Below are 27,209 nucleotides of genomic sequence, written 5' to 3' on the forward strand. Positions count from 1 at the left end.
GAACCTTGGCCCCTTTGCAGAATACACATCTGGTCAAGGCTGCCTCACCCCTGTCTGGAGCCAGCTTGGCTGCAGTAGAGGCCTTTATTGTGTAAATGCACATCTGGCTTTGAGACGTGTGGCAATGTTATGATCGATTCTATGGCAACTGACTTTGCATTTGTTTTCTCCATCAATGCTTTTCAGAAATAGACACAGTAGTTTTAAATTTGCTTTTTCATTTTATTTAATAATTTTACTTTATGATGCACGCAAATGTTTATTTTCCTGACTTCCTTTGCTCCAATATATAATTGAGTTCTAGCCTGGCTTTTAGCTACATTAATATCTGCTGTTGCATGCTACCTGACTGAAATTCCAGAATGTTGTGTGATGAAACCTTCAAAACTGTTACCTTTACCTAATTTATACTGTACGAAGTGGAGCAGATGGAGCTTCTGAAATGAGGAACTAAAAAAGACAACAGGAAGGCAGTCTGTATTTTTAAGTATATTTAGTTGAAGGCTAATTGAAAACAGAAATATAGTTAAATATAAAACACAACACGTGCTCAGGGAAAGGAAAGAGAAAGATCTTTACTCTTTCACACTCTCTCGTAGGAGAAAGGGCTATGGATTTGTAATAGCTCTATTCATAACAATTGTTTTGGTACAGTGCCACTCTTCTGTTAGTGTTTACTACTGTGCAGTGTGAACTTGTATTTTCCAAGTTGAAACCAGGAGTAATTCTAATTCTAAAGGGGTGGACTCTTTCCAGTAATCCTGGTGCCAGTTTCGTTATGCGATTAATCTTGTGAGTTTTCCCATCTTTGCTCAAGATAAAAATTCCCAGGTTACTTCCTTTTGATTGTTGGCTGGAAGACTCAAACTCCTTTTGAATTAAAGTTTTCTAACATTTTTGTTTGTTTGTTTTGATATCTTTTGTACAGTGTCTCTTTTTTATTACTGAGCAGCAGAACATTTCATTTTGAATACATTTTCTTCACTTTGAAAAGGTCACAAAACTAAAGAGATGCCTTCTCCTCCATGTTATCGGAGTCTCCTTTTCCAGTTAGAATGACTCCAGTTAGGCCCAGGGAAAATTGTACAGACTTTCATGGAATAGAGGGCTGTTCTATACTGTTTTTAGAGGGGTTTCAATATAGGGGTGGGGTGGGGCAGTGATAATAGCCTTTAAAAATTCAGTTAGTAATTTAAATTAATTGTAGCTAACAAAATAATTCTATAAATCCTTGCCATTTTGCACTTCCATTAGCTACATGGGGCTCAAATATGGCGTTTTAGTTTATTCACTTTGTGCCCGCAGGTCCAGCACAGGCACACTCATTTCACCTCAGCAGTGTCTTGTGGGTCAAAGCCTGTTACTGGCTGAAAGCACGTCAGTAAATAAAGAAAAGTAGCCGATTGGTTATTGACCGGAAAAAAGCCAGTAAAGGAGGTGGGGACAATTTCACTCTCCAGGTGAAACAGACCAGGAAGTACAAGACAGTGAAAAAGAATGACTTCCAAAATGTTTTTTGTAGAACCATATATCATGTTTTGAAATGAAAATACATGTTTGCTACATTTTTTCCCCCCAAAACTGCACATTTGAGACCTATAAAATGAATATATGTGCATTGCGGAGACATTTATGGAGCCAGTGTGTTAGCTGCAGTTGCTTTAAGTCCGTCCAGCTGCTTGCAGTACACTTGCAGAGGCTGTCACCTTCCATGCTGGTCTCTGTTGGAATCTGGCAGGGAGAGCTTTGTGGTTGGACTGGAGCTAACCTTTTTTTAGTTTTGGATTCTCAGCATCTGCCGATTGGGTTGACTCATGTCCAAGTCATGAGAGAGGGATCAGCCAGCTGGACCTTCCAGTGTATTTCAAGCTCCAGTATTCACCAGGAGGTTGCGATAAGTTTGTATTGACATGGATTCTACTCATTTCAAAATAGAGCATTCCAGTGTTTACAACCAATCTGAGATTTGATTTGAAAAATAATCAAGTTTGGTCAGCAATCAACCTCCTGCTTACTCTGCTCTTAATTGCCCAGACTTATTACAGGAGTTAAATGAGCAAAGTCTCACTTGAGTCTGTAGGCTACAGAAGACAACAATGAAATGAAAACAGTTTGCTTCAGTTCTGTGCCGAGTCAGTATGGTAGCTTACAATACATGGGTGCAGGGAAAATGAAATCTTCAAGCTGCTTGAAACAGTGGCCCCTCTTTATGACAGCTTGCATTATCATTAAAACTTATTAAGGCTTGCTTTGCTTGCCAATCTCCAAATAGGGTTTTGATGTTTATTTGTTGGGATGCAGTTCCTAAAATATTTGGCTCATAAATCAGCTAGTAGTTGTTGTATTATCTCGATTCGTTCTACCACAATACACAAAGCATATTGTAAAGTCCATCAACAGGACAATCAAATGACGTGCTGTGTGTGATCCTAATCTGTTAATACTGGCTGATGTTTGTTTAAGGAAGAAACAACATGTATAGTAATGCATGCTCTATACAATCTGAGAAAATAAATCGTGCCAGACAAGTGTGTGTACTCGTGCCAATGCTGGATAATATAAATCAGGAGGAGCCATGAAATTAACACCAACAGCAAAACACCCGTACTACTGAAGCACGAATACAGCAAAAGTAACCCAACATTGCATTACACACTGAAATGTATTGCAGCAATAATGCAGCATATTTCTGTTAAAAACAAAAATACAACAGAATCTGCTTTGCTGAACAGCCCAAATGGAATAGTGTTCGTGGCCTGTGTCCTACCAGTACCAGCTCAGTAACTCTTCACCTAAAATCCTGCTTAGAAAAACTCTATCTATGTCCCCAGAGGGATTTGGATAAAACAGGTTCTATGTACAGTAGTTTATCACACGTTCATGCTGGTAAATTTGCCCAGTAATTTTGCAGTTTACCATGCTGTATACAATGCATTTGCTGAAGCATGTTTTACCTTGCTTTACCACGCATCTCTGTGATTCGCTGTGCATCCACTTTGGCATGCACTCACACTGAATAGATATGACTCAAAAACCTTTGCAGTTGTTAGATGTTAGGTAGCAGTTTCATACCTTGTGGCTGATGTCTGTATTCACAGATGAACGCGGCTCTCGTAGAGCACAGTTTGGGGTTCCATTGGCCAGAGGAGTCCATGGTCAAGCATGTGTTTTCAGATCTTGACGCTGGTTCGCCAGTCAACAAGGTTTCAAGGTCATCTGTAGCTGACCCGTCTACCCACTTGAGGGATCTGTCGCTTTCGCTATACCAGAGTCCGATCCATGCATCTCTCTCACTGAAAACACAGCAATAGTAATAATTGCAATTGACTTTACAGTGGCATTTACATATGTAAATGTTCATTTTATTATTTTTTTAACATAAAATCACCCAAAAATAGATTCTATTATGCAATGGACAATATGATCATTTTGATTGGCTTAACAGGATTCCAACTCAAGCAATTGTTTCAACAGGGCACAAGACTGGCATCAGCAAATCAATATATGTACATAATATACATTATTATATTTCCTAGACCATTTTATAAGCACAAAACACGCCATCTTATGTGCCAAAATAACATACTGTACAGCTTGACACTTTCCCCTAATAGCACTGCATGTATATAGAAGTATTCTAATAAATCTCTTATCACTCGTTAATATGCATACATTTTTAATAACGTTAGTTGATGCATAACGGACCCTTAAACTAAAGTGTGACGCATGTAAAACCAGTAATGCTCCAGTTCTCCCAGCGGTGACAAGGTTAACTATCCCCATGTGTTTTTTATATGCCTCTCGTGCTTTGAGAGGAGATTTGTTGGTTTCTATGGGGATTTCTTGTTATTGCAGTCAATCAAAAAGAATGCTATGCAAGTTGCTTCCAACACAAGTCTGCCTGGTGACCACTGAATAACATAAGCAGCGATTCCTCTGTGAAAATAGCACTGGGTGTTTCAACTCCCCTGTCTGTTGCTAAGGACAGTCGGAACAAAGTGAGAAGAATTATATTTACTGGGCTGCCTGGCCCAGCAATATCTCTGCCTAAAACCATGCACTCTGCAGCTGGTGTGCTCCAGTTTAGATTTTTTTTATAGACATGTTTCTCATGGGGTGCTGCCAAATGCCACATCTGTAAAAACTGAGAAGAAAAGGCATAACTGGTTTGCCAAAAAAACGATTCGGTACAGTGTTTCTACACATCTTACATAATACTGATATTTGGCAGGTTTCCTGTCTGTGAAACCTGGTGCAGCCTTTAAACTGTCGGGGGGATCGTATTGAGGGGCGATGTATTGGTTACTCGGGGCGTTATGATGGAAGGCTTTATGTAAATTATGAACATCATCTCTGGAGGCTCTGACAGGATGTGTTCTCACTCACAATAAAACTGGCTGTACTTTCAGTAGCATGCAATTAAAAGGGCTGAACCTCATATTTTAAATGAATGTGTTTATGGGCGTGGGGTGAGGCAGGAAACACATGCCATTACGCTACATGCAATTCCCATTAAGTAATGTCGATTGCTATGGTGGTTAGCATACAGAAATACAGGATTGACATTAAGTAACCCCTTAACAGCAATGCACTAGATGTACTTCACTAATAATACATTCCACTAGGTACATTAATTATGTGACAATTACTCTAAAATATATGGACCTACAATGCTAGAAACCATCTTTCATTTACTCAAATTTCAGCTCAGTTTCTGAAGTTCGCTTTTTTTCCCCAGAATTCTTTCCCCCAATATTTCCAGGAAAAGAAAACAGAAACATTAAGAATAAGTTAAAAAAAAAAAAAAAAAAAAATCGACAACAAATTTATAAAATGACTTTGGACTTTTTTGGAGTAATTAATTTTATTAATTCTTTAAATCACTTTGAAGTGTTTGGATACTGGAACTAAAGAAGGTATAAAACAATACACATGAAAAGCCCAAACCGTATAAACAGAATCTGTTTTTATAAGAGGGGTTCTCTACCTCACTTGTGGATGATGTGATGGCTTCAAACTCTTTAAACCCAACCTCTTAAAAAGCGCTTGTGTTTTCCACAGACAGGCTGCCCAGAGAAACAGACAGCCATTTCCTCCTCACTGAAAAGACGGGAAGATTTCCACATGGCTACAATCTCCCTTTTTATGTTTCTAAGCTGAACTAGTAATGACTATTTTTTTTTTTTGTAAAAGGAGAAATACAGATGGCCAATAAGTACAGATGGCAAATAAAGGTCTTTGGTTTATCTACTTACTTTCCTATGAGGGTTATCAGCAAATTCTTAACGTCTTGGTTGGTCACTGTGGCCAGGTCACCATTGCCACGCGACGCACAAAACTGTCGAGCTTCCTGCCACGTAGAATTGCTTCTGATTAACTGGTAACAGCGACGGCTTCCAATGTGCAAGAGCCCATCAGAGGGACAAAATGGGGCTGCCAGGGGAAAGAAATGACAATACTGGAGGTGGCTTTTAATAACACAATAATACTACTACAATACACTACTGTGGTGCCAAGAACCTTGCATAACCTCTGCATTCTAGAAAGGGCTGACAGCATAGGCCACCTTATTCTTAGTCTATCCTAATAACCCAACATTAACTGGCCTTGCACCTCACGAAGGAAGCTACAGTAAGCCAGGTGGTAGTGTAAACATTATGTGGTACTGCTGCATACTACATACAGCATAGTAGTAAAACTGCATATACTATTGCAGATATATTTAGGTGTATGAAAAAGGCTTCTAGTTTGTTTAGTAGTTTATATTCATGCAAAGGTAATTTTAATGGTTTAACAAAACACGTTTGAATTTACTATGGCACTTCGATAAACAGTAGCTGTGTTTTTTTTTTAACTCCCTTCTCCAAATTCTGACTAAAGCTTTTCATTGACAATTTTTTTTCAAAAACGTACCTTTGCCTATTTCGCCACTTTCCGACACAATATTCCAATCAACAGTTCCATCTGTTCCATCCCAGTTTGCGATATGGATATCTATGCTGTCATTAGTTGTAACTGCAGTAGGGCATTTGAGCTCCAGCCTTGGTGGAATGATGACATTGACTTCGGTCTGAATGGAAGTGACTTCCGCCCCTGCAAATAGGGTGACGTTAACCCTGTACTTCCCAGGAAGGGCGTACTTGTGAGATGCTGAGGCTTTGGTTGTATTCAGCAACGGTGTAGAATCTCCAAAGTCCCATAATAAAGTGCTTACAGAAACAGAAATACTGATATTTAGCTTAGCTTCTTCGTGGATGCTGAAAGTGCCGAGTTGCATAAAATGTGCAGAGAACTCCACCATGAAGGCTTGCTGTGCGACAGTCCAGCGGCAGTCCCTCATGACCAGGTGGTCTGAACAAGCAGCTGAACACTGGGATTCGCTGATTAGGTTGGGTTCAAAGTTTGTGCCACACAGACATTCGTTTTTCGTGCCCAGGCCCCCGTATGGCTGGTGTGCGCTGAAGCAAAGTGCATTGCAGGAGTTTCTCGTGAAATTCCCAGATGTTAATGATGAAAATATTACCAGTTCTTTCCTCCCTGTGTGTTTCTCAAACAAACAGGCTGCATAGCTAAGCCCTGGAGACAGAGGAAGATATGTTTAAAAAACAAAAAGGATCTGCTCAAACTAATCTTGGACTTCCCTTATGTAAGACAGTCCAATAGTGCAAATAAGGATCTGTTAAACCAGCCATAAAAGCATACATTTTGTACCAGATCATAGGAGTGGAGTTTATAAACGATGACCCAATACTACCCAGCAGTATCTAATGCTCTCTCTCATTGAGGTATGGTTTAGACAGACCCGATATAGCGTCAATGTATAGGAGAATGAGGATGCCACTTAATATGTTATTCCACAGTCCAGATCGGGTCAAGACTGGGTCAGAATGAAGATGCTGCTATTCCCCACATATTTCAAATATATTCAGTCTGTTCTAAATGTAAGGATTGCTGCAAGGGTACTTGATCCATACTGGCCCGGCATGATTATAAACTAGATTTGTTTCCTCTTGTCAGTAGCACACTACACCTTGAAGTACTACAGAAATTCAGAATGTACTGCCATTCATTTTACCTTGGCATCCACAGTAAAGGCTCACAGCTATTTTATACTCTCTATGATTTGATGGTGACATCTGTTGACATTCCATCTCAATATTCAGTGTTATGATACGGCTATGCAGTTTATATGTTTTCCGGATGTCTCTGGTAACACTTTACAATAAGTAGCAGTTTGTATGAAGAGGTGGAATAAGGTTGATGATTGTTGGGTATCTGGTCAGAGTTTATTTCTTCTGAAATAATGAACTATGATAGGAAATTCTGTCTGGTCTAGGTGGTGCAGCAGGTTGTTTCCTTCACATGCCTTTGCACCTTGGGTCTGAGTGAGTTTAACACTTACCACATGTAATACTGGAGACATTAACACTTAACAGAGGCAGGTTTTCTACATCAGGAGGTTCGGCACATTGTGTGGACTGGGCATGACGGACAACAACCCCTTGCTCTGCAATCCAACGAATTAACTGGAAGAGTTTGCAATCACAAACAAACGGATTCAAACTCAAGTTTCTGAAAAACGAAGTAAGAAAAAAAAACAAAGAGAGTCAGTCGTCAGTCAGTATAAAAGAAGCTATGTTTGGCTCATGTGTGTTTCAGTGCTTGCGAACATGTGCTGGTGAACAGAGGGCCTTTATTGAATGACCTCATGCAATCTGCAAAGGATGTGCCTCCGTTCTTAAAGCAGTACAAGGGACGGCACTAAACACAGACAGACTGGATGCATAGCAGATTGTGCTGTGGGGGTGATTGAAGAATTCAATAACATCCATGTGAGAAGTCCTGTGCTCAGAACTGCTAAGAACCTACACATGTGATGGTTTATAAAGGAAACTTACGTACACAAATACTTACATTTCACTTAAATTAAATAAATTATGAAACATTCCTTCTTCTAATGTAGAAATCTGGTTGTTGCTTAAATCTCTGCAACAGAAAAAAGAAGAAAATACATCTTTGAAATGATTAATGACAGGAAATCAGGATGCTTTGGAAAACAGAAGCATAGTGCATAGAAATAGAATCACTACAATACCCAGTCCAACCGCTTTCTAATAAATTCGACCCTGCTGAAGACACTGAAAAACTACCTTTATTACCGTTATAGGCCATAATGAAGAGTCGTAGATATTTGTGTTTTCTTCAGTCAAACTGACTAGACTACAGACCATCAAGACAATACATAAACGAGACGGATTAGGTAGGGCCTTTGCACTGTATGAGTCTGGTTTGCTGTAACTGTTAAACTGAAAAAATGTGTCCCTGTCTGTGCCTCACATTGATGTAATCATCTAATTCTTCCTGTGAACTACCTGGAGCGTCGCCAAATTAAATCAACCATCATTTTATACGCTCTGACGCATTTACATTTAAACCTATGGGCAAGCAGCAATAGAAACTGGAGAATAATACAATTGATGCAATAAGATTTGGACACGTCATAATAGCAGATTTAAGATTTTGCCTAGAAAGGGGTGCTTGTTCCTGTGGAGCAGTGTTTTTACTTCATTTGTAATTGTTGCTGTTCAGTTTAACTTCTCTGCTTACCTCACTGTGGGCATGAACAGCTGGGTTGTGTGCTGTAGTAATTGCATGGTGGATTTGGGATGTGGACTGCATGAACTAGAGACGAGACCACTAACTTTACTTTGTTTTATTTCACACACTATGCTGATGACATCCCAAAGCACAGGGCCCAATTCAGTGTACTAAATTCCAGACAAAGCAGCTTATAGTAAGAGAGATTCAACACAGGTGTCAGTGGTAATTCACATAACCAAACTTGGCTATGAACAAATAACATCCAGTAAAACCTGTCCAATCCGGCGTCGCTTGGGACCGGAAAATTGTGCCGGATTAGACTGTGTGCTGTATTACAGAGTTACTGTAAAAAAAATAATAATAAAAAAGGTACATTTTGAATTGATTTTCCTTTTAAAAGAACTCAACCTCCCGGATGCAACACACATTCAATGTCAACTGAATTCTTTCCCGAAGTACAGCACTGAAAACAATGTTACGGACATACAGGTTTTTATGGACCACAGCAATCTATTAAATGTGATTATTAAAAGCCATGAAACTTCAAACCAAAGTTCAATGTAGATACACTTACAATATGGATAATGTTCCACAAGAGAAGATTCCATGAGGAAGCATACTTATATTGTTACCTTGAAGATATCTGCATAGGGTAGAAAACACAAAAGGCTCAATTACATTTACACATTACAGGCACTGTTCATCTAAACTATTTAACACAGTAAATTTGCACTGTATTATTCCCCGTGCTTAGCATTTACACCACTTTACCATGTTAACTAGGTCATAAAAATACTGAAGTAGACCTGCTTTTCAATACTTTTTAGGGTCAACTTTTTTTTTTTTTTTTTCTTTACAGTATTAAAAAAAAAAAAAAAAAAAGCATATACTTACAATTCCTTCAAGGAAGTCAAACGCTGAAAGAGATTGGCATCGATCAAGGAGATACGATTCTGTGAAAGATCTCTATAAAAAGGAAATGAAAGACTGCTGTTTATATGTAAAACAGATGTTTAGATTGTTAGTGTGCTGGTTCTCAGACAGTTGATTAGTTACAAATTATACCAAAACACTTTTCCATTTTCAACAACACGGTTTTAGTGATTGAAAGGTTATTTTATTACTACAGAAGGAAAAGGAAGTCTCACAAGCAGTGCGCAGGGGACTGACACAGTTAGCAGTGTAATAGGTTAGGCACGGTCATGTTTCTGTTGATACGATGTTGTGATCTGACAGTTCCAGCCCATACACAATTGGCTTGACTATGTGCTCCCTGTGAGATACTGTCAGTTGTCCTCTCTTTCAATAGTCTTTCATAGGTTTCATTAACAATGTTTACAGTAGCTTCAGGCCACAAACAAAGGGCATTCTGTTACCCTGCAATTGTTATCACGCAATTGTACTCAAACCTCTAGGCACTTGTACAATGAGCGGCAGACCCCTGTCAAATTGTTTAATGGAAACTCTTTCAAATCACTGGCACCAGACAAGTGTCTGTCACAGATCATATTCCTACCTCAAAACTACCTCCACTAAAAAGCAAATTCAGTCATTTTTGTTTTGTTGATCCCCCTTTTTATTGGCCCAAAAATTACTTTTAGTATCCATCGTCCAGTCCTGTATGTGGAGTAGATACTCTTTGTGTGAATTACTTACTAGAATGCATGTATGGGAGATGTGAATACAAAGCCTCTGGTATCTCAACCAATCAGAGATGCAGGCATGACACATGGGAACAACAAGTGAAGGGAAAATGCTTGCTAATACTACTTATACAAATATTTGAGGTCACATTTAAAACACACTCTCCAGGGCATATTTAATTTGAACAAACGCTGGTGTATGAATTACTTTTCAACTGGCAACAAGGACATTCATTTGAAAATACCTTTCACCATTAAAAAAAGTCCAATGAACACATGATCTGATGAGGGGATACATCCAACTTTTCAAACTTCTTTACACAAGAAAAAACCCTAACTTTGATTGAACATTTATCCTGACAAATACTCACAAACCCCCTCCTCAACCCAATGTATCCAGTTAACAAAAAGATCTTAAAAGCATACAGAACATTCACAAGGTCAATCAAGTGACAGCCATTTTAACTCTCTGAGTGATACTATCCTGAACACGTCCCTCTTCATTGCCAACAATGATGTCATTTTCCCCATTCTCCAATTCATTGGTTTACCCAACCAACATCTGAGCTTGTGAAGGAAAGCTAGGAAAAAACATCATATGTCATGCACAGTCTGTCATAGCATGGACGTCTGCCAGAATTATAATGGGAAAATCCCATAGCAGTGTTGCTAGAATATTCGCTCCCAATTCATAAGAACAAGGCCTACATTATTCATTAGAAATGCTGCTGAATTTGACAGCATGTGAACGGTTTCTAAATCATGTGGACCTGAAAAAAAAAAAAACAAGTTCACACTTCTCAAGCACATCAGGTACTGGCTTAGACACAAACTATAGGTTTTCAGAAAGTGCAGGACTATTTATATGCACAGACATAGACATAACAATCTTGGGAGGCGCATATATGATGACACAGTTTCTGTTGCAGAAATAAAGTCAAATACATAAATCGCAAAAGGAGAAAATAGATATTCAGTCGTAGGAAACTTGTCATGCAAAACTGGCAACCTTGTTTATGGTATATTTTACCAAAAATGTAACAAAATAAAATGTGAAGAGACAACATTATATAAAAAAAAATACAGAATCACCTATCAAACATCAATTTCAAAAAATCAACGTAACATGAATGACCTTCAATATGTATTTTTAGAAGAAATAAAAAGGAATAGTTGATTGTTACACCATTAATAGATTTAAATAGAAATAAGTGAGTGTAGTTGCTATGGCATCAAAAGCATATAAGTACCTCCACTGTTTATTTTCAAAACACATTTTCCCCAGACAAAGGTGCGTTAATTATTATTATTATTTATTTCTTAACAGACGCCCTTATCCAGGGCGACTTACAATGGTTACAAGATATCACATTATTTTTACATACAATTACCCATTTATACAGTTGGGTTTTTTTACTGGAGCAATCTAGGTAAAAGTACCTTGCTCAAGGGTACAGCAGCAGTGTCCCCACTGGGGATTGAACCCACGACCCTCCGGTCAAGAGTCCAGAGCCCTAACCACTACTCCACACTGCTGCCCTATTAACTCACTGAAACGCTGGGAAGTTGGTTCTTACACACAATATTAAAAAAAAAACACGGATGTAAAACTTTTAGCATATTTTCTACCAAAAAAAAACACACACACAACACACTAAATAAGTGCTATTCAGGCCTATAAATTGGTTCTCCATATAAGCGGGTGTGTACTGAAGTTCTGTGTGTGAGAAAAGTTGGCTTGAAGTCTCCAAAAGGAAACATCTGTACATTCCAGCCCCATTCGGTAACAGGAGTGAGGCTCATCTTAAAAGTGAACCACTACAGCCTCCAACGCTGGGATCCAGTTATTGGCAAGCTTTGGTGGAAAAGTCGTGGTAAAGTCATTAATATGCTGGGAACTGGCCGCCAGTATCCTCCAATTAATCATTAAAAGCATCTTAACAACACATCGCCATCTTGTGTAATTTTAATCCATCAAGTTACACAAAAGATGGGGGGGGGAGCCAGTAATTTGCTAATGCCTAGTTTTATTATTTTTCTGGTTTGTTTGAAATAATTGTAGCCACGAGTGTTGAGAGACATCCAGCTTTGACGATCCACCTCACACCGTAATTGATTTGCAATTCACAAATTGTTGGATCATAATATAAATCATACTTAATTGGCTTATATTGTACTAAACCTGAGAGTCACACCCATCCTGCTTGCTAGGACCATCTCAGATAAGAATGACATCTCAGTATAAATGTGGGGCACCTTACATTAACATCTGAAAAACAGACTTCTGTTTCCGTCTCCCTCGAGGAGGCTCAGCAGTGTTTGTTTCCGTCTCCCTCGAGGAGGCTCAGCAGTGTTTGTTTCCGTCTCCCTCGAGGAGGCTCAGCAGTGTGTGTTTCCGTCTCTCTCGAGGAGGCTCAGCAGTGTTTGTTTCCGTCTCCCTCGAGGAGGCTCAGCAGTGTTTGTTTCCGTCTCCCTCGAGGAGGCTCAGCAGTGTTTGTTTCCGTCTCCCTCGAGGAGGCTCAGCAGTGTGTGTTTCCGTCTCCCTCGAGGAGGCTCAGCAGTGTGTGTTTCCGTCTCCCTCGAGGAGGCTCAGCAGTGTTTGTTTCCGTCTCTCTCGAGGAGGCTCAGCAGTGTGTGTTTCCGTCTCCCACGAGGAGGCTCAGCAGTGTGTGTTTCCGTCTCCCTCGAGGAGGCTCAGCAGTGTTTGTTTCCGTCTCCCTCGAGGAGGCTCAGCAGTGTGTGTTTCCGTCTCCCTCGAGGAGGCTCAGCAGTGTTTGTTTCCATCTCCCTCGAGGAGGCTCAGCAGTGTCTGTTTCCGTCTCCCTCGAGGAGGCTCAGCAGTGTGTGTTTCCGTCTCCCTCGAGGAGGCTCAGCAGTGTGTGTTTCCGTCTCCCTCGAGGAGGCTCAGCAGTGTGTGTTTCCGTCTCCCTCGAGGAGGCTCAGCAGTGTTTGTTTCCGTCTCCCTCGAGGAGGCTCAGCAGTGTGTGTTTCCGTCTCTCTCGAGGAGGCTCAGCAGTGTTTGTTTCCGTCTCTCTCGAGGAGGCTCAGCAGTGTTTGTTTCCGTCTCCCTCGAGGAGGCTCAGCAGTGTGTGTTTCCGTCTCTCTCTCGAGGAGGCTCAGCAGTGTTTGTTTCCGTCTCCCTCGAGGAGGCTCAGCAGTGTTTGTTTCCGTCTCTCTCGAGGAGGCTCAGCAGTGTCTGTTTCCGTCTCCCTCGAGGAGGCTCAGCAGTGTGTGTTTCCGTCTCTCTCGAGGAGGCTCAGCAGTGTTTGTTTCCGTCTCCCTCGAGGAGGCTCAGCAGTGTGTGTTTCCGTCTCCCTCGAGGAGGCTCAGCAGTGTTTGTTTCCTTCTCCCTCGAGGAGGCTCAGCAGTGTGTGTTTCCGTCTCCCTCGAGGAGGCTCAGCAGTGTGTGTTTCCGTCTCCCTCGAGGAGGCTCAGCAGTGTGTGTTTCCGTCTCCCTCGAGGAGGCTCAGCAGTGTTTGTTTCCGTCTCCCTCGAGGAGGCTCAGCAGTGTTTGTTTCCGTCTCCCTCGAGGAGGCTCAGCAGTGTGTGTTTCCGTTTCCCTCGAGGAGGCTCAGCAGTGTGTGTTTCCGTCTCCCTCGAGGAGGCTCAGCAGTGTTTGTTTCCGTCTCTCTCGAGGAGGCTCAGCAGTGTGTGTTTCCGTCTCCCTCGAGGAGGCTCAGCAGTGTTTGTTTCCGTCTCCCTCGAGGAGGCTCAGCAGTGTTTGTTTCCGTCTCCCTCGAGGAGGCTCAGCAGTGTTTGTTTCCTTCTCCCTCGAGGAGGCTCAGCAGTGTTTGTTTCCGTCTCCCTCGAGGAGGCTCAGCAGTGTTTGTTTCCGTCTCCCTCGAGGAGGCTCAGCAGTGTGTGTTTCCGTCTCCCTCGAGGAGGCTCAGCAGTGTGTGTTTCCGTCTCTCTCGAGGAGGCTCAGCAGTGTTTGTTTCCGTCTCCCTCGAGGAGGCTCAGCAGTGTTTGTTTCCGTCTCCCTCGAGGAGGCTCAGCAGTGTCTGTTTCCGTCTCCCTCGAGGAGGCTCAGCAGTGTTTGTTTCCGTCTCCCTCGAGGAGGCTCAGCAGTGTTTGTTTCCGTCTCCCTCGAGGAGGCTCAGCAGTGTCTGTTTCCGTCTCCCTCGAGGAGGCTCAGCAGTGTTTGTTTCCGTCTCCCTCGAGGAGGCTCAGCAGTGTGTTTCCGTCTCCCTCGAGGAGGCTCAGCAGTGTGTGTTTCCGTCTCCCTCGAGGAGGCTCAGCAGTGTGTGTTTCTGTTTCCCACGAGTAGGCTTTATTTGATGCAGATGGTTTTTTGGGGGATTTTCTTTTTTTTTCACTCTACAAGTTGTGGTGGCTATGTGTTAGAAAGAATCTGAAATAAAATACTATTTAAAATAAACATTATTGCAAGGCTTTATAACTTTGGAAGACATATAAAGAGTACTTTAAATTTGGCATACAGAAAAGAAATGTAGTACATTTTTACAAACATTTAGAATTATTTATTAGTGTCTTTACAGTACAGTGTGAGCGAGCTGTGCTTTTGGGGAGTTTTTTTGAGGGGCTAGAGGTAGGGGTGTTGGCTCAACAGAACTTCAAACCGTAATTTAGTGTCTTCCCTTTTTTTCCATCCATCCCTGGTGAGCTCAATGCCTGAGATTAATGATTGCGGTATAGACATTTGCCAGTCATAAAAAAAAATATTCTTTTTATAGAAAAGAAAAGGCTAGGCTTGCCAAAAAATAACAGCCAGCTTGAACTGCATGGGCAACTGTGTGCTTGATTGCTTCACCAATATGCTAGTGCTCCACTATGAGTAAATTATGGTGAACCACATTGACACCTTCCTGGCACCTAATCTTTTAAATTTCTGTCGAATGCTTTAACTGCAGTTAGACCATGGGACCTACAATATAGGAATCTGTGCAGTGCTATAACCGGGAAGCAATAAAGTTCAGAATAAATATTCCAGCACCCAGTCTTGGAATTCAGAACAAACCATCAGTAACAAACTGTATATTATTTAATGATCAGGAACCAGGACTGAGCAAACTATTTGTAATAAATAGTTCCTCCCCTATAGCCGAATGAACAATTACTGATGTAAACCTGGAACCAGTTTATTTCATTGATACAACTTATCAACCCAGGACTGGGGTACACAAGCACAGTTACTGAAGGTTGCTCATTCTAATTGATTTTGAACACCTGGGATTATCGCACGCTATCTTGGTTCCCGTGAAATTTATCAGCGTCTTTGCAACTATAAACAGGACTGCTTTCTTTCGTAGATTCAAACTTTTTCAAAACATGTCAATAGTGATTATAAGTACTGGCAGCCTTCCAAGATAAGTGACAAAACTACAGAAGTAATGAATCAATGCTGCAGATCAATCACTGTGATGTTTTCAATAGCATACAGTCCTGGCCCAGAAAAACAAGCCTGCTGTTTCCTGAACGCAAGTGTAGGAGCACAAGGTCACAAATGAAGTGACACACACACACACACACACAACCTCATTCTGCCTTTCTGGCATAAACAGCAAATTCACAAGCTAAAAATACACTATTTAACCTAAAGAAATCACAAGGGACCACCTATTTTTAGCCAGAGTTAAAAAAAAAAAAAAAAAAAAAAAAAATGGAGGTTTAAACTTGACTATATGAGATGCCGACACTGACTTGTTCAATTTATATTAACAAGTCACTGCTCCTATACGAGTCCCTGCAAGAGACACTTTTAAAGCATATGGTTTTATTTAATAAAGAGAAGGAAAAAAATGAACCATATGATTTGGGAACTCCTTATAAGGGAAGTCTAGTGCCACTTACTCTGATTTCAGAACCTACCCTTCCCCCACCCGCTATTACATCTTCCATTTGTTTTGCTATTTAGTATTTATAGGCCATTGGAGTCACAAGGAATTCTGCCCTAGCCATGACAGACACACGGCGAGCCAGGGAGATCACCATTAAAAGGCTGGAGAGACGTTACAAAAAGGACATAAGAAGGACTAGCAGCATGTTTTCCAGAGAATAAGAATGCTTCAGCTGGACCAGATCTCTTTAGCTCTCCAGCTTCTGTGCATTCCCCTTGAAGTGCATAGAGCTAACAGAAACAATTCCAACAAACCCTTCAACAGAAGATGTAACTACTATTTTTTTTAAACTAAATTTACAACACAGTCATCTTCGTCGCCACCAGACTCAAATGTGGCTCTTTCAGTCCATTCCAAACCAGCCCCTTTTCTGACCATGTCCGTAATCACTTAATTGACTTGCCATGTCCCCCCCCCCCAGCCCATATAAAACCGTAGCAGTGAAAAGGATGAAGCAGGCTGGGTGGCTGCACAGATCATGGTGTCTATTTCACTGCCATTATACATCTACCAGTGACATTTTCTAAACACTATTTTTAGTAATTGGCTGTATGTAGCCTAATATAAATAGTTGTATTTGATCAGCATTTTCAGACTTTAATTTGAGTTGTTTTATTTTAAGTGTATATTACAGTACATGCCAGGATTAGGATCGAATTTTGTTCAGATTAGCTATTTGTTCTATTCGGCACTGATCTGTATCACACCATAATTAGTCTTTGTTTGATGTTTTTTACTTTTTTTTCCATCATAAAATCAGCAAGTACCCTTTGAAGAAAAAGAAAAAAATACAGACAGCATTAAAGGTTCTACAAATGTATCATATAAATGATAATATTGATAATATGCAGTTCACTGTGAAAGCTCTGTTCAGACTATAGGTTTTGATTTGCTGGACTCTACAGTATCTTACATGACTTGCTAGGTGCTAGTCATGTAAGGTGCTATTACCTCGCTTATAAACTCGTTCTTCCCGTGGTGGGATTGTCATACTGTTGAGTTACATGCTGACCATCTACTAAAATTTGGCAGGAGGAAGGAGGACCTCATCATATAAAAAATGCCTGTGTGTCTCTTAGCATTTGTGCACCTCACCTCTGCTACAGTAACACAGTCATGCTTAACTTAACCACCATGGCAACCCAATAGCCATGGCAGTTGGTTGAAACATTAACACTCTTTATTTTCAAAATTTTAGAAAATTTGTTTAAAAAAAAAAAGATTTTTGTTTCCACTGAATTCAACAAAACTAGCGTAAAGGGTTACATGGAGTAGTGTACTCCATAGGTACACATGTGAACACAGATAACTTTATAAAATATAGTTTCTTATTCCATAAGGTCCTCCTCAACTTCAATGCAAAGGTGCCATGTGGCTTTTACGAACAACTAGTAATCTAGCCAAATACTATATTATTAACAGGAGCTGCTTAGCTAGGTGCAAGGCTATGCGGTGGGCCCATTGCTCATTAGGACACATTTACCCATGCTTAATAAAGCAACTGTATTCTGCAAACCAGCTGCAGAGAGGAGAAAGGTGTTTTAAGAGCTGATCCAGCTCAATAAATGCATACCAATAACGTTTTAAATACTCAACAAGGTGTCAACATAATTGCAAAGCACTGCAGTTGCCTGCACACAACTCCACAGCCTATACCAGTCAATACTCTGCAAGAAATATCTGCTGAATTTTCTTTTTGTTTGTTGACATGTTATAACTCTTGGGGTTAAAGCCATTGTTCTTTAAAAGCAGGTGAGGGGTCTTAGCTCCTAGTGTTCCTGAGTGATGGCAAAAGCATTAGACATCCTGAGAACAAGGAAATGATGCATCTTTAACAGTGAACGGCACGGCTTGTTTGATTTGAGTGCAGCCTGGGGAATGTGGAGGTCAGTGCTTATACAGTATGAATTTACCAGGAAGCTGAATATTTACATTGTTGCTGTTTGCAGCTTTGCTTCACTTACATTCCGCTCTCTCAGGTCATCAAAGATATTACAAACCCAGATGATTAGACACTGGGAGTGTTCCCAGCTGCATTATACGAGAGATGTTAAATAGCTTCAAATTACATGAGCTCATTGCTTATTACCGTTCCCTTACTGCATTAGGATTTTTGCAATTCTGAATGGGAGTTTTATTATTAATATATATATATATATATATATATATATATATATATATATATATATATATATATATATATATATAATATAGAATTATTATTATTTAATTTGTTTTCATAGCTGAGCTGACCAGATGTTCAGTTCTAACTGCCTTTCATGATCATTTCCTTGTTCCTAATAAGTCACCATTCACATAAACTGTAGCAAGATCAACAAAGCTGTCTCTGTAGTATCATCTGAGCCAGTGCCATTTAGGGTATGACTACTGCATACTGACAGCAAGACAGAAAAGAAATGTAAAGAAGAACTTGATTCACAGCAGCTGTGCGATACGTGGTGCTAGTATATGGATACATATCTGAGAAGGCACAGTATAATGCAACAAATTGCACATTGACAATATACATGACAGTATATTTAGTTTCATGCACCTGCTGTCATACAGTATAAATGTGCATACACACTGTAAAAACTAAGAGAAACTAATATAATAGCCATAACAGTGTATTACATCCCTAATTGTTACTCATCTGAGTATGTAGCAAAAATATCCTTTTTAAGTAGGAAGTTTACCAAGAAGCATTTATTGCTTCAGTGAAATTCAATAAGAGCAGCAATTTGAGTCCCTACTGAATGCAATTAATTATGAATTCCCACGCTTGCTGTGAAGCGAGACCCATAAACTGTATTTCAAACAGCTCTAAATAAATATCTGTGAAATCTCTCTAAACAGAACACAGAGCACTGCTGGGAGAGTTCACTCAGCTTTGTAAGTTTGTTAATATTTAAACAATGTGTAAACAATGTGTAAACAATGTGTAAACCTCAGGAAAAATCTGAAACAAGCCTTACAAAACAGTTGGCTAAAATGTACTTCCGTGATTCTGTCAAAAGCTAGGACTGTTTGTTATGCATTCAGTTGTCCTGCAACTAGGACCACAGACCTAGACAAATAGCATAACTCAGTTTCAACCTCTTTTTTGTTTGAAAATATCTTGAATAATCGTCCTCTGTTGTGGATTACCTGACATCAAGGTCAGGGAAACACCTGGGGTATTTTGTTTTGTTTCTAGTGGCAATTAGTTTATATCGAAATTGAGATTCATACAACTGTATACATACCAAATAGCTTGGAGAGTTAAGACTGTAGCTTCAAATACCATTTTAATTGTAATATGTTGCTTCAATACTGAGTTATTATCATTTTTAAATATGTCTATCTGGCTTTTGACAATCTTAATTGCTGGGCATTGAGCAGACTTCCTCTATACATACTATCTGAATAATGGGACTTTCAAGCCAACTATATATTTATTGTAAGCAAAGTAGGCACCTCTGGAACAAGTAGGCACCTCTGGAAAAAATGAAAATAAATTCACTGAATTAGCAAAACTCAGAACCCACTCAGAAGTAAGAAAAGTGTACAAAAAAACAACAACCCAGCAACAATATACTGTATATGACATTTGAAGATACCTTTGCCTTATGAAAAAAAAAATAACCTTCATCGTAATGAAAGCTTTGACGTCTTTGCATTTTTTTCATGATTTGTTACAAAAAAACATCAACCAATAAACCAATTACAGCAGTGGCAAATGACCATAATTAGACTAAAAACAAGTTCTGCCCACTGTTAATGAACCAGCTACCTTCTTAATAAATCTGGGGCAGATCAGGAAATATGCCTACAAATGTGTGCCAGGGAAAATGGCTACATCGGTGTTTTTGAAACTCATGGTGCGTTTTAAGCCATACCTTCTGCTCTTTGTCTTCCCCATTATGAGAAATGATATCAACGAAGGTAAAAGCATACACTGGGATGGAATCAACTTTGGGCCTCTATTTTAGTACCATTTTCTAAAATGTACAGTATGATAATTTTGTATTTATGATTTCAGTATACAGCACTATTTTATTTCTTACCCATAAGACTTTCTGTGAATCAGGGATAAGAAGAGGGGTTTGACAAAGAAAGAACATTTTGAAGAAGCCCCAGAGAACAAACTAAAAAGGCAACAAATCAAATCAATGAACTTCTTAGATGCATACAATGATGACCCTAAAATTAAAGCAATGCTGTTACCTTTTTTTTTATATATAAACAATAATAATAATAAAAAAAAACATCTAATGATCATAAATACACTAACTTAACAATGCAAGACCTAAGTGAGTCATTTATTCGTACTGTAACTTTCATACTGTGAGACTCCAATTGAAATGGCTGTATAGACCCATTTAGAGTGCAAAAAAAAGGCTGTTAGCCTAACAGTGAAAACTTTTTAATGCAACAGCAGTTGAGTTCAGGAATACTGGGTGTACTGCCAAAACCAGCCTATATAAATACCCTATTCTTAAAAACCCAGACCTCCGACTCTCCATTTCCATTGGTGTGATTGTTACAAAGTGTTACCATAGCAACCCATATAAAGAAAGTTAACTCAGATTTTCCTATTAAAAAAGTCTGTTACCTTGGAGTTTAAAGTCTCGTATCCAGCAGACGTCCTATAAACCTGTATATTTACTGCAGAATACATCTTTTATGCGTTTGTAATTTAATAAGAAAATTGATCATATGCTGTTCCCATTTTATAGTTTTGCATTCTGCAAGGCTACAGTATCTCATATGAGATCTTCTCTGGAATAAGCCTTAATTGTGGTTAAACAACATTACAGAGCTTTCTCATTGGCAGTTAAACTTTTAATTGCAAGTCTGCATAACAATGACCATCAACTTCTGTTAGTTACCAAGCATAACTTGGCAACTAAAAAATAAAAACTCTTACTCTATCTGTGCAATAGATGTCTAGTAACGCACATGGTATTAACATGGTATTAATGTGGCATGCTAAATTAACAATCCAATGTCATAAAATTACACAAGCATTTTTAGGTGGCTGAAATGTTTACACTAATTAACAATTCCATAAAATCCAATAATACTGTACATATAACCGTTTTTATAATTAGGACATTGTATGGGCGCTATGCCATTAAATAAAGTTACAAAGAGCCACCGTTTACTGAAACTCATCCATAAGTTTAAACACTCAATGATATATAGAAGCACTAAAAAGAATATTTCAGAGCTACATAGAGCATTTTACAGCAATGGGCCATAGCCCTGCACTGCATCCACCACCTGTCAGTGAATATCCCAGGATTACTACTAAAAAGAGATGGTTAATACAATCCTAGTGGATCCCCCGGTTCTGTAAAATTCTCCAAAAATAATCCAGGCATAGCTCGTCCCAGATGAGGTGCAGGTAGATCAAATTAACTGCTCTTATTAGTATTTCAGTCCTAAAACAACATTAGGTGGTGTTGTGATTTTTGTGTAAAAGAAACATGCATCCCTGCTATACTGCAATGTTTTTGTTTTTTTTTTACAATTACTGTCAGAATTTCTAAAGCTCCCTTAATTGCAAAACAATATGTGCATCTGCAGTATTTCTATATGCTGGTATTTTTTCATGTGGGAATAGCGTGTCTTAACTTTTATTTTAAAAATGCCTTCTGTGATTACTCATACTTGCATGTGCCTTACTGCACTTTGCATTAGCCTCTGCAGGTTCAGTCTGAGATCCCTTGATCTTCCGAGTATCTGATGGTTAAAGAAAAGGGCTTGTAACCAGAAGGTCCCCGGTTCAAATCCCACCTCAGCCACTGACTCATTGTGTGAACCTGAGCAAGTCACTTAACCTCCTTGTGCTCCGTCTTTCAGGTGAGACGTAATTGTAATTGACTCTGCAGTTGATGCACAGTTCACACACCCTAGTCTCTGTAAGTGGCCTTGGATAAAGGGGTCTGCTAAATAAACAGAAAAAAATTATTAAATTGAGCAAAGCAACACGTTACAGCACCATACAGTTTCACACACACAACACGATTCCCTGAGTCTACAGTGGAGTATGCAAATCAGTCACCAAATAACTTTAGAGATACAACTGCCATGGTGTTAATCATTGTCTTCGGGTAACTCTTGCAAAAATAAACTTTGCAGGTGATAAAATTGTCCCAATTTACAAAAAAAAAAAATTGTTTGTGAACCAACTGCATGGGGTTTCTCCCGATGAGTGACAGAAGCCCTAAACACTCAGCATATTACCCAGTAACCTAACAGGCAACCTAGCTGTGCAGTTGTCCTATGTCTGCGTTCATTCACAACCTCCATCTCTGAACTTATTTTCCAAAACAAAATGAAACACTCAATTTTCTCTACCAACAGCCCCACGGCTAAGCGGGTTTGAGAAAACGTTGAAATGCAACACGGAACACAGCTAAATAAAAAAAGAATAACGTTCCCAGTGCTAACAAACAGCAGCCAGACCACTTTACTTACAACTGGGTGCCTTTCTGATATCCCGCGTTGTGTAAAATAATGCTATTCTGTTCATCCCATGCATTATTGCTGTTAATAAACTAAGAACACACAAAAGACATTCCACAATTGAAATACAGCATTTAGCAGCTGACTGAGGACAGGTGATATTGCTTGATGGACCATACAGTCTATGGCAAGCCAAATTATCATTTAGAAATATCTCAAATTGCATTTTAAGATATCTTATATTTAGAGATATCTGTAAATCATTTGCAGATATCTTTAAATGAATATGAGATATCTGTAAATAAACCCTTTTAAAGATATCTTAATTTCACTCTGAGATATCTAAAAATGATTTGAAATAAATCAATTTTAAGATATCTTTATAATTTTAAGATATATTTATGGGCAGCAGTGTGGAGTAGTGGTTAGAGCTCTGGACTCTGGACCGGAGGGTTGTGGGTTCAATCCCCAGTGGGGGACACTGCTGTTGTACCCTTGAGCAAGGTACTTTACCTAGATTGCTCCAGTAAAAACCCAACTGTATATATGGGTAATTGTATGTAAAATAATGTGATATCTGTATAATGTGAAATAATGTATAATGTGATATCTTGTAACAATTGTAAGTCGCGTCTGCTAAGAAATAAATAATAATAATAATAAATGAACAGGCAGTCATTTCAAGATATCTCTGAATGACTTCCTGTGAACATTACCTAAGTTTTGAATGGACTTCCTGTCCATTTAGAGATACTGTATCTCTAAATGACCATGAAGTTATTTAGAGATCTCTCTAAATGATTTAGAGATATCTGTAAATGAACAGGAAGTGCATTTTAGATATCTCATTTAAAGCTCCATTTAAAGATATCTCTAAATGTATTTTAGATATCTTAAAATGATTTAGAAATATCTTTAAATATTTAGAGACATCTATACATTAATTTGCGATATCTCTAAATGGATTTGTCTTGCCATAATAGTCAGGCCTGATTTATCTGATAGAATGTTAAAAAAAATACCACAAACCGCCTTTGATATAGAAATGTGTGCTATCCAGTGGTACACACTGTGGGCTTAGCTCTTTAGAGTTATAAGGTCTATATTTAAAACGTACTTAGTTTGATATATAGAACTGATGCATTTCAATTTTCTAAATTAAGCCTAGTATCTAAATTCTTTGACCCAATGCTAAAACAATTAACTGCAATTGTCTAAAATGACGTCTACATCATAATGTGGAAAATGTGTGGACTCGTATTTAATGTAATTCTGCATACATTGTAGCTTAAGACAAATACACTGAAATGTATTGAAATACAGTCGGCTTGTTTCTTGCGACCAGCATTATTTTTAATCTGGATACACCTACAGGGCAGAGGTCCCCGTAGCATTTTTTTTTTCTTTTTGTATATAATTCAGTCCATTCTATAGCTGCTACAGTATATCTTCTCGTTTAATAAATGTAAATATTGCTGGTATGTTCGAATGCCATAGTCTACTTGAAAAACAAAACCACAAATCTGAACAGTCGGATAACACTGATGCGACCGACACGCGACTTTTCTTCTAGTTTTAAGCAAACCCAATCAATATGACATTTTCAAGCACGTTTAATAACAACTAGTTGCTTGATAAAAGTTGATTGGAAGTTACAAAGTAGGGCAAAGTACTGTAGTGTAAACCATCATAAAATACACACATACCTCTCCAGGGATGAGAAATTAGGTTAATGTGTAATTAGGCTATTAAAACGTATACATGACACATGCACTTAATATAATTAAAGCCCGAGTTTGCAAAAACATGCTAATTAAAGCAGCCTTCTCACAATTTCTGGGCAGGCATCACTTGCAGGTGTGCAGCTTACCAACGCACATCGCTTAATCTTTGTTTAAATAAATCATACAGCCAGTCCATTCATTTTCGTGATAATGTGATAATACAAGTCTATTTAACGTACCAGTAACACTGGAAAACAGTTTGAAAACGGTATCCTTTTGCAAACCTTTTGGTTATTTTCCAGTAACTTATTTTATTATTATTATTATTATTATTATTATTATTATTATTATTATTATTATTATTTAATTTATATGCATCAATTAAAAAATAAATAATAATAATAAAAAAATTATCTTCATATAAATAACAATTTTAAATAGATCGCTACTGTGTATTAGCGGGAGACCAAGAATTTACAAACAACAATTGGATTAACGCGGCAAATTGGTACTTGTGTTACTATCAGTGCTAATACATTTTAAGAGGAAGGGCTGTTCTTTGCATCACGCGTGTGCAAGAAATGTCATCTGTACTTTCTTGGTCAAGGTTCACAGTATTTTATAGTTAATGAGTACCAACCTTAATTATACAAAATCCAGTGAAACCAGAAATATGTGACCACCAATGTGTGACAAATCAGTTTTAGAAAGTACCTGAATTACCTCCAAAAACTTTATTTTTTTATTTATTTTTTACAAAAAGGGGCTACATTTTTTTCCAGTTTTTACCATAACAGTAAATTAATTTCAGATGCACCAATAGAAACTCTTAGTTAATTACTGATCTAGTTTCCCGTCACTGAAGCTGTATTGCAGTCCTTGGAAAGACAACACACGCTTGGCTTAACCCGGTTAATAATAGTTTTGTGTACCGCTAATTAGTTTGAAGACTGTTATACGATCTGCACCCATTACAGTACCTAGAAATCCAGTCAATATAATGAATACTTTATTTACCAGATAACAGCACCATCTGGACCTTTTCGGATTTTTTGCAACTTTAACAAACTCACGACTTTTCATCTGTGCATAGTCCACTAGGTAAAAGCTACTTACAGAACAGCTGTATCACAAGGGATATCCATCGTATCAGGTCCCTGATGCAGTCCGATATTTGAACAATTAACGCGACAAGATTCCACAACAGAGCAAGTACAGTTCTCTGGACAAGGCGCGCATCTCCCCTGAGCTTCCACCGACCCCGAGATGCAAAGAAAGGAAAGAAAGAAAAATAGACTGGAGAAAAGTCCAAACTTTGAGAAATAGACGCCATGTTTTCGCTTGGATACAGTCTGTCCATTGCTGTAAGGCATAGCTTACTCACATCGCATTGCCCCTGAGGTTGCTGATTTCCTGGTAGAAGAAGAGGAAACAGCGCTTTGCATAAACTCCTTTAAAAGCCCCTCTTTAAAAAAAAAAAATCCCCCCCCCGATATGAATACGTTTCTTTTTATAACTGATTCTTCTTAAGAAAGTGTTTCAAACTCCTCAGCAAAGATCTCACTGAACTTCCTACTCTCTCGTCACTTTTCCCTTAACGTTCTGTAATGCCGAATTCTGACACTAGGGTGTTCCGCACTTAAACTGTGAGGTGATAGGAGTGCATTGAGCTGAAGTATAGTAAAATAATAAAAAAAAAAAAAAAAAAAAAAAATGGTATACTCAACTCCACCGTTATCTTGGATTGGTAAACCGCACCGTAGTTTACAGGAACAAACATTGGCAGTAGAATGATATATAAACCTGTCCCTTTGTGTCATCTAAGAAATAATTATGTTATAGTAATTTTGACAGCTACTGTCTGAAATTTGAAGATGTGTAACTTGGCAAGGCAATACAAATACAGTGCAATATATTATATCTGCATTGGCAAGGAATAAAAAACAAAATCAGCACTAAAGCCCTGAAATAGTTTGACAGAACATATAAGGTGCGCATAATTGCATTACTTTTTTATCACAAAATATCACTTTGATCAGGCCTCGATATCCAAATAAATCTTGAAATCCATGTCTTTATACTTTAACTTAAATGCAAAATGTCAGGTCCCCTTGTATTTAGTAAAACCTTAAATCAGTCGTATCATATTCCAACCTTTGTTGCGTATTGAGCTTGCACAGGTCCTTAACATTCTGCATGCACTTGTAAATACGTTTTACGAATGTTTACAATAAATAATAATCCAATTGTAACATTTTTTAAGTTAATTGACACGTTGGCTGGTATCATTTAGTAAATAGGATCAGTTTGGGATAAGCACAGAATTATCTTCTCTGTATGTTTCAGTAAAGAATAGCAGATCTAAATACTGGCGCTCGAAGGGTCATTTTAACCCCACATCAATAACATCACTAAATGGAATAAAACTGAATGGGTTACAGCGCAGCCCTATTGTGACCAACCTATTCGATTTATTATTAAGCATCATTATGAAATGTTTGTGACATTGAAACTCAAAATGTTCTCCTTATCATAACGAATTGGCATATCTCAACCATTGAATTGAAAGACAAGGGCTGGACCCGAACTATACCAAGAATGAACGTCTCACCATTCTGCTGAAGAGCGACCTCTGTAGTCGAGAGGAAGGGACGTGTTTTATGCTGATCCCATCAGAATTGTTAATTAATCCGCCGCTAGGAGGAGATTCATTACGTTATGTTCACACTGTTGGCCCATCTGCTATTCCGGTGTAGTGCAAGGAAAACTAGGCAATGGTCATGCAATAGATGACATAAAGTTGGCTTGGTGAATCGGTCGACTGAAAGTGTTCAGCTGAGGGAACACAAACCCACTTTTTCAGGAACAGTAGCTTGAAACCTGGTTCCAGGTGACTGGGAAACCCAGTCTGAGGCAACTTCGCTGTATAA

The 27,209-nt window shown here is 38.8% G+C and overlaps 1 protein-coding gene across 3 annotated transcripts in view; it reads right to left on the bottom strand.

Annotated features, from left to right (window-relative positions):
• Nucleotides 1-25,860, bottom strand: part of pkd1a (polycystic kidney disease 1a) — a 63,257-nt gene extending 37,397 nt beyond the window's left edge. For all 3 annotated transcript variants that reach the window (XM_034052422.3, XM_034052423.3, XM_034052421.3), the window contains exons 1-8: nucleotides 25,396-25,860; nucleotides 9,496-9,567; nucleotides 9,176-9,244; nucleotides 7,915-7,986; nucleotides 7,403-7,572; nucleotides 5,914-6,576; nucleotides 5,256-5,433; nucleotides 3,073-3,293 (exon numbers count right to left, since the gene is read on the bottom strand). In XM_034052422.3, coding sequence (XP_033908313.3) covers nucleotides 3,073-3,293; nucleotides 5,256-5,433; nucleotides 5,914-6,576; nucleotides 7,403-7,572; nucleotides 7,915-7,986; nucleotides 9,176-9,244; nucleotides 9,496-9,567; nucleotides 25,396-25,652 — 1,702 coding nt within the window. In that variant the 5' untranslated portion in view covers nucleotides 25,653-25,860. The remainder of the gene's footprint in view (nucleotides 1-3,072; nucleotides 3,294-5,255; nucleotides 5,434-5,913; nucleotides 6,577-7,402; nucleotides 7,573-7,914; nucleotides 7,987-9,175; nucleotides 9,245-9,495; nucleotides 9,568-25,395) is intronic.
• Nucleotides 25,861-27,209: the final 1,349 nt, after the last annotated feature.

The sequence above is a fragment of the Acipenser ruthenus genome, chromosome 22 (genome assembly GCF_902713425.1).
Source record: "Acipenser ruthenus chromosome 22, fAciRut3.2 maternal haplotype, whole genome shotgun sequence".
Lineage (NCBI taxonomy): Eukaryota > Metazoa > Chordata > Actinopteri > Acipenseriformes > Acipenseridae > Acipenser > Acipenser ruthenus.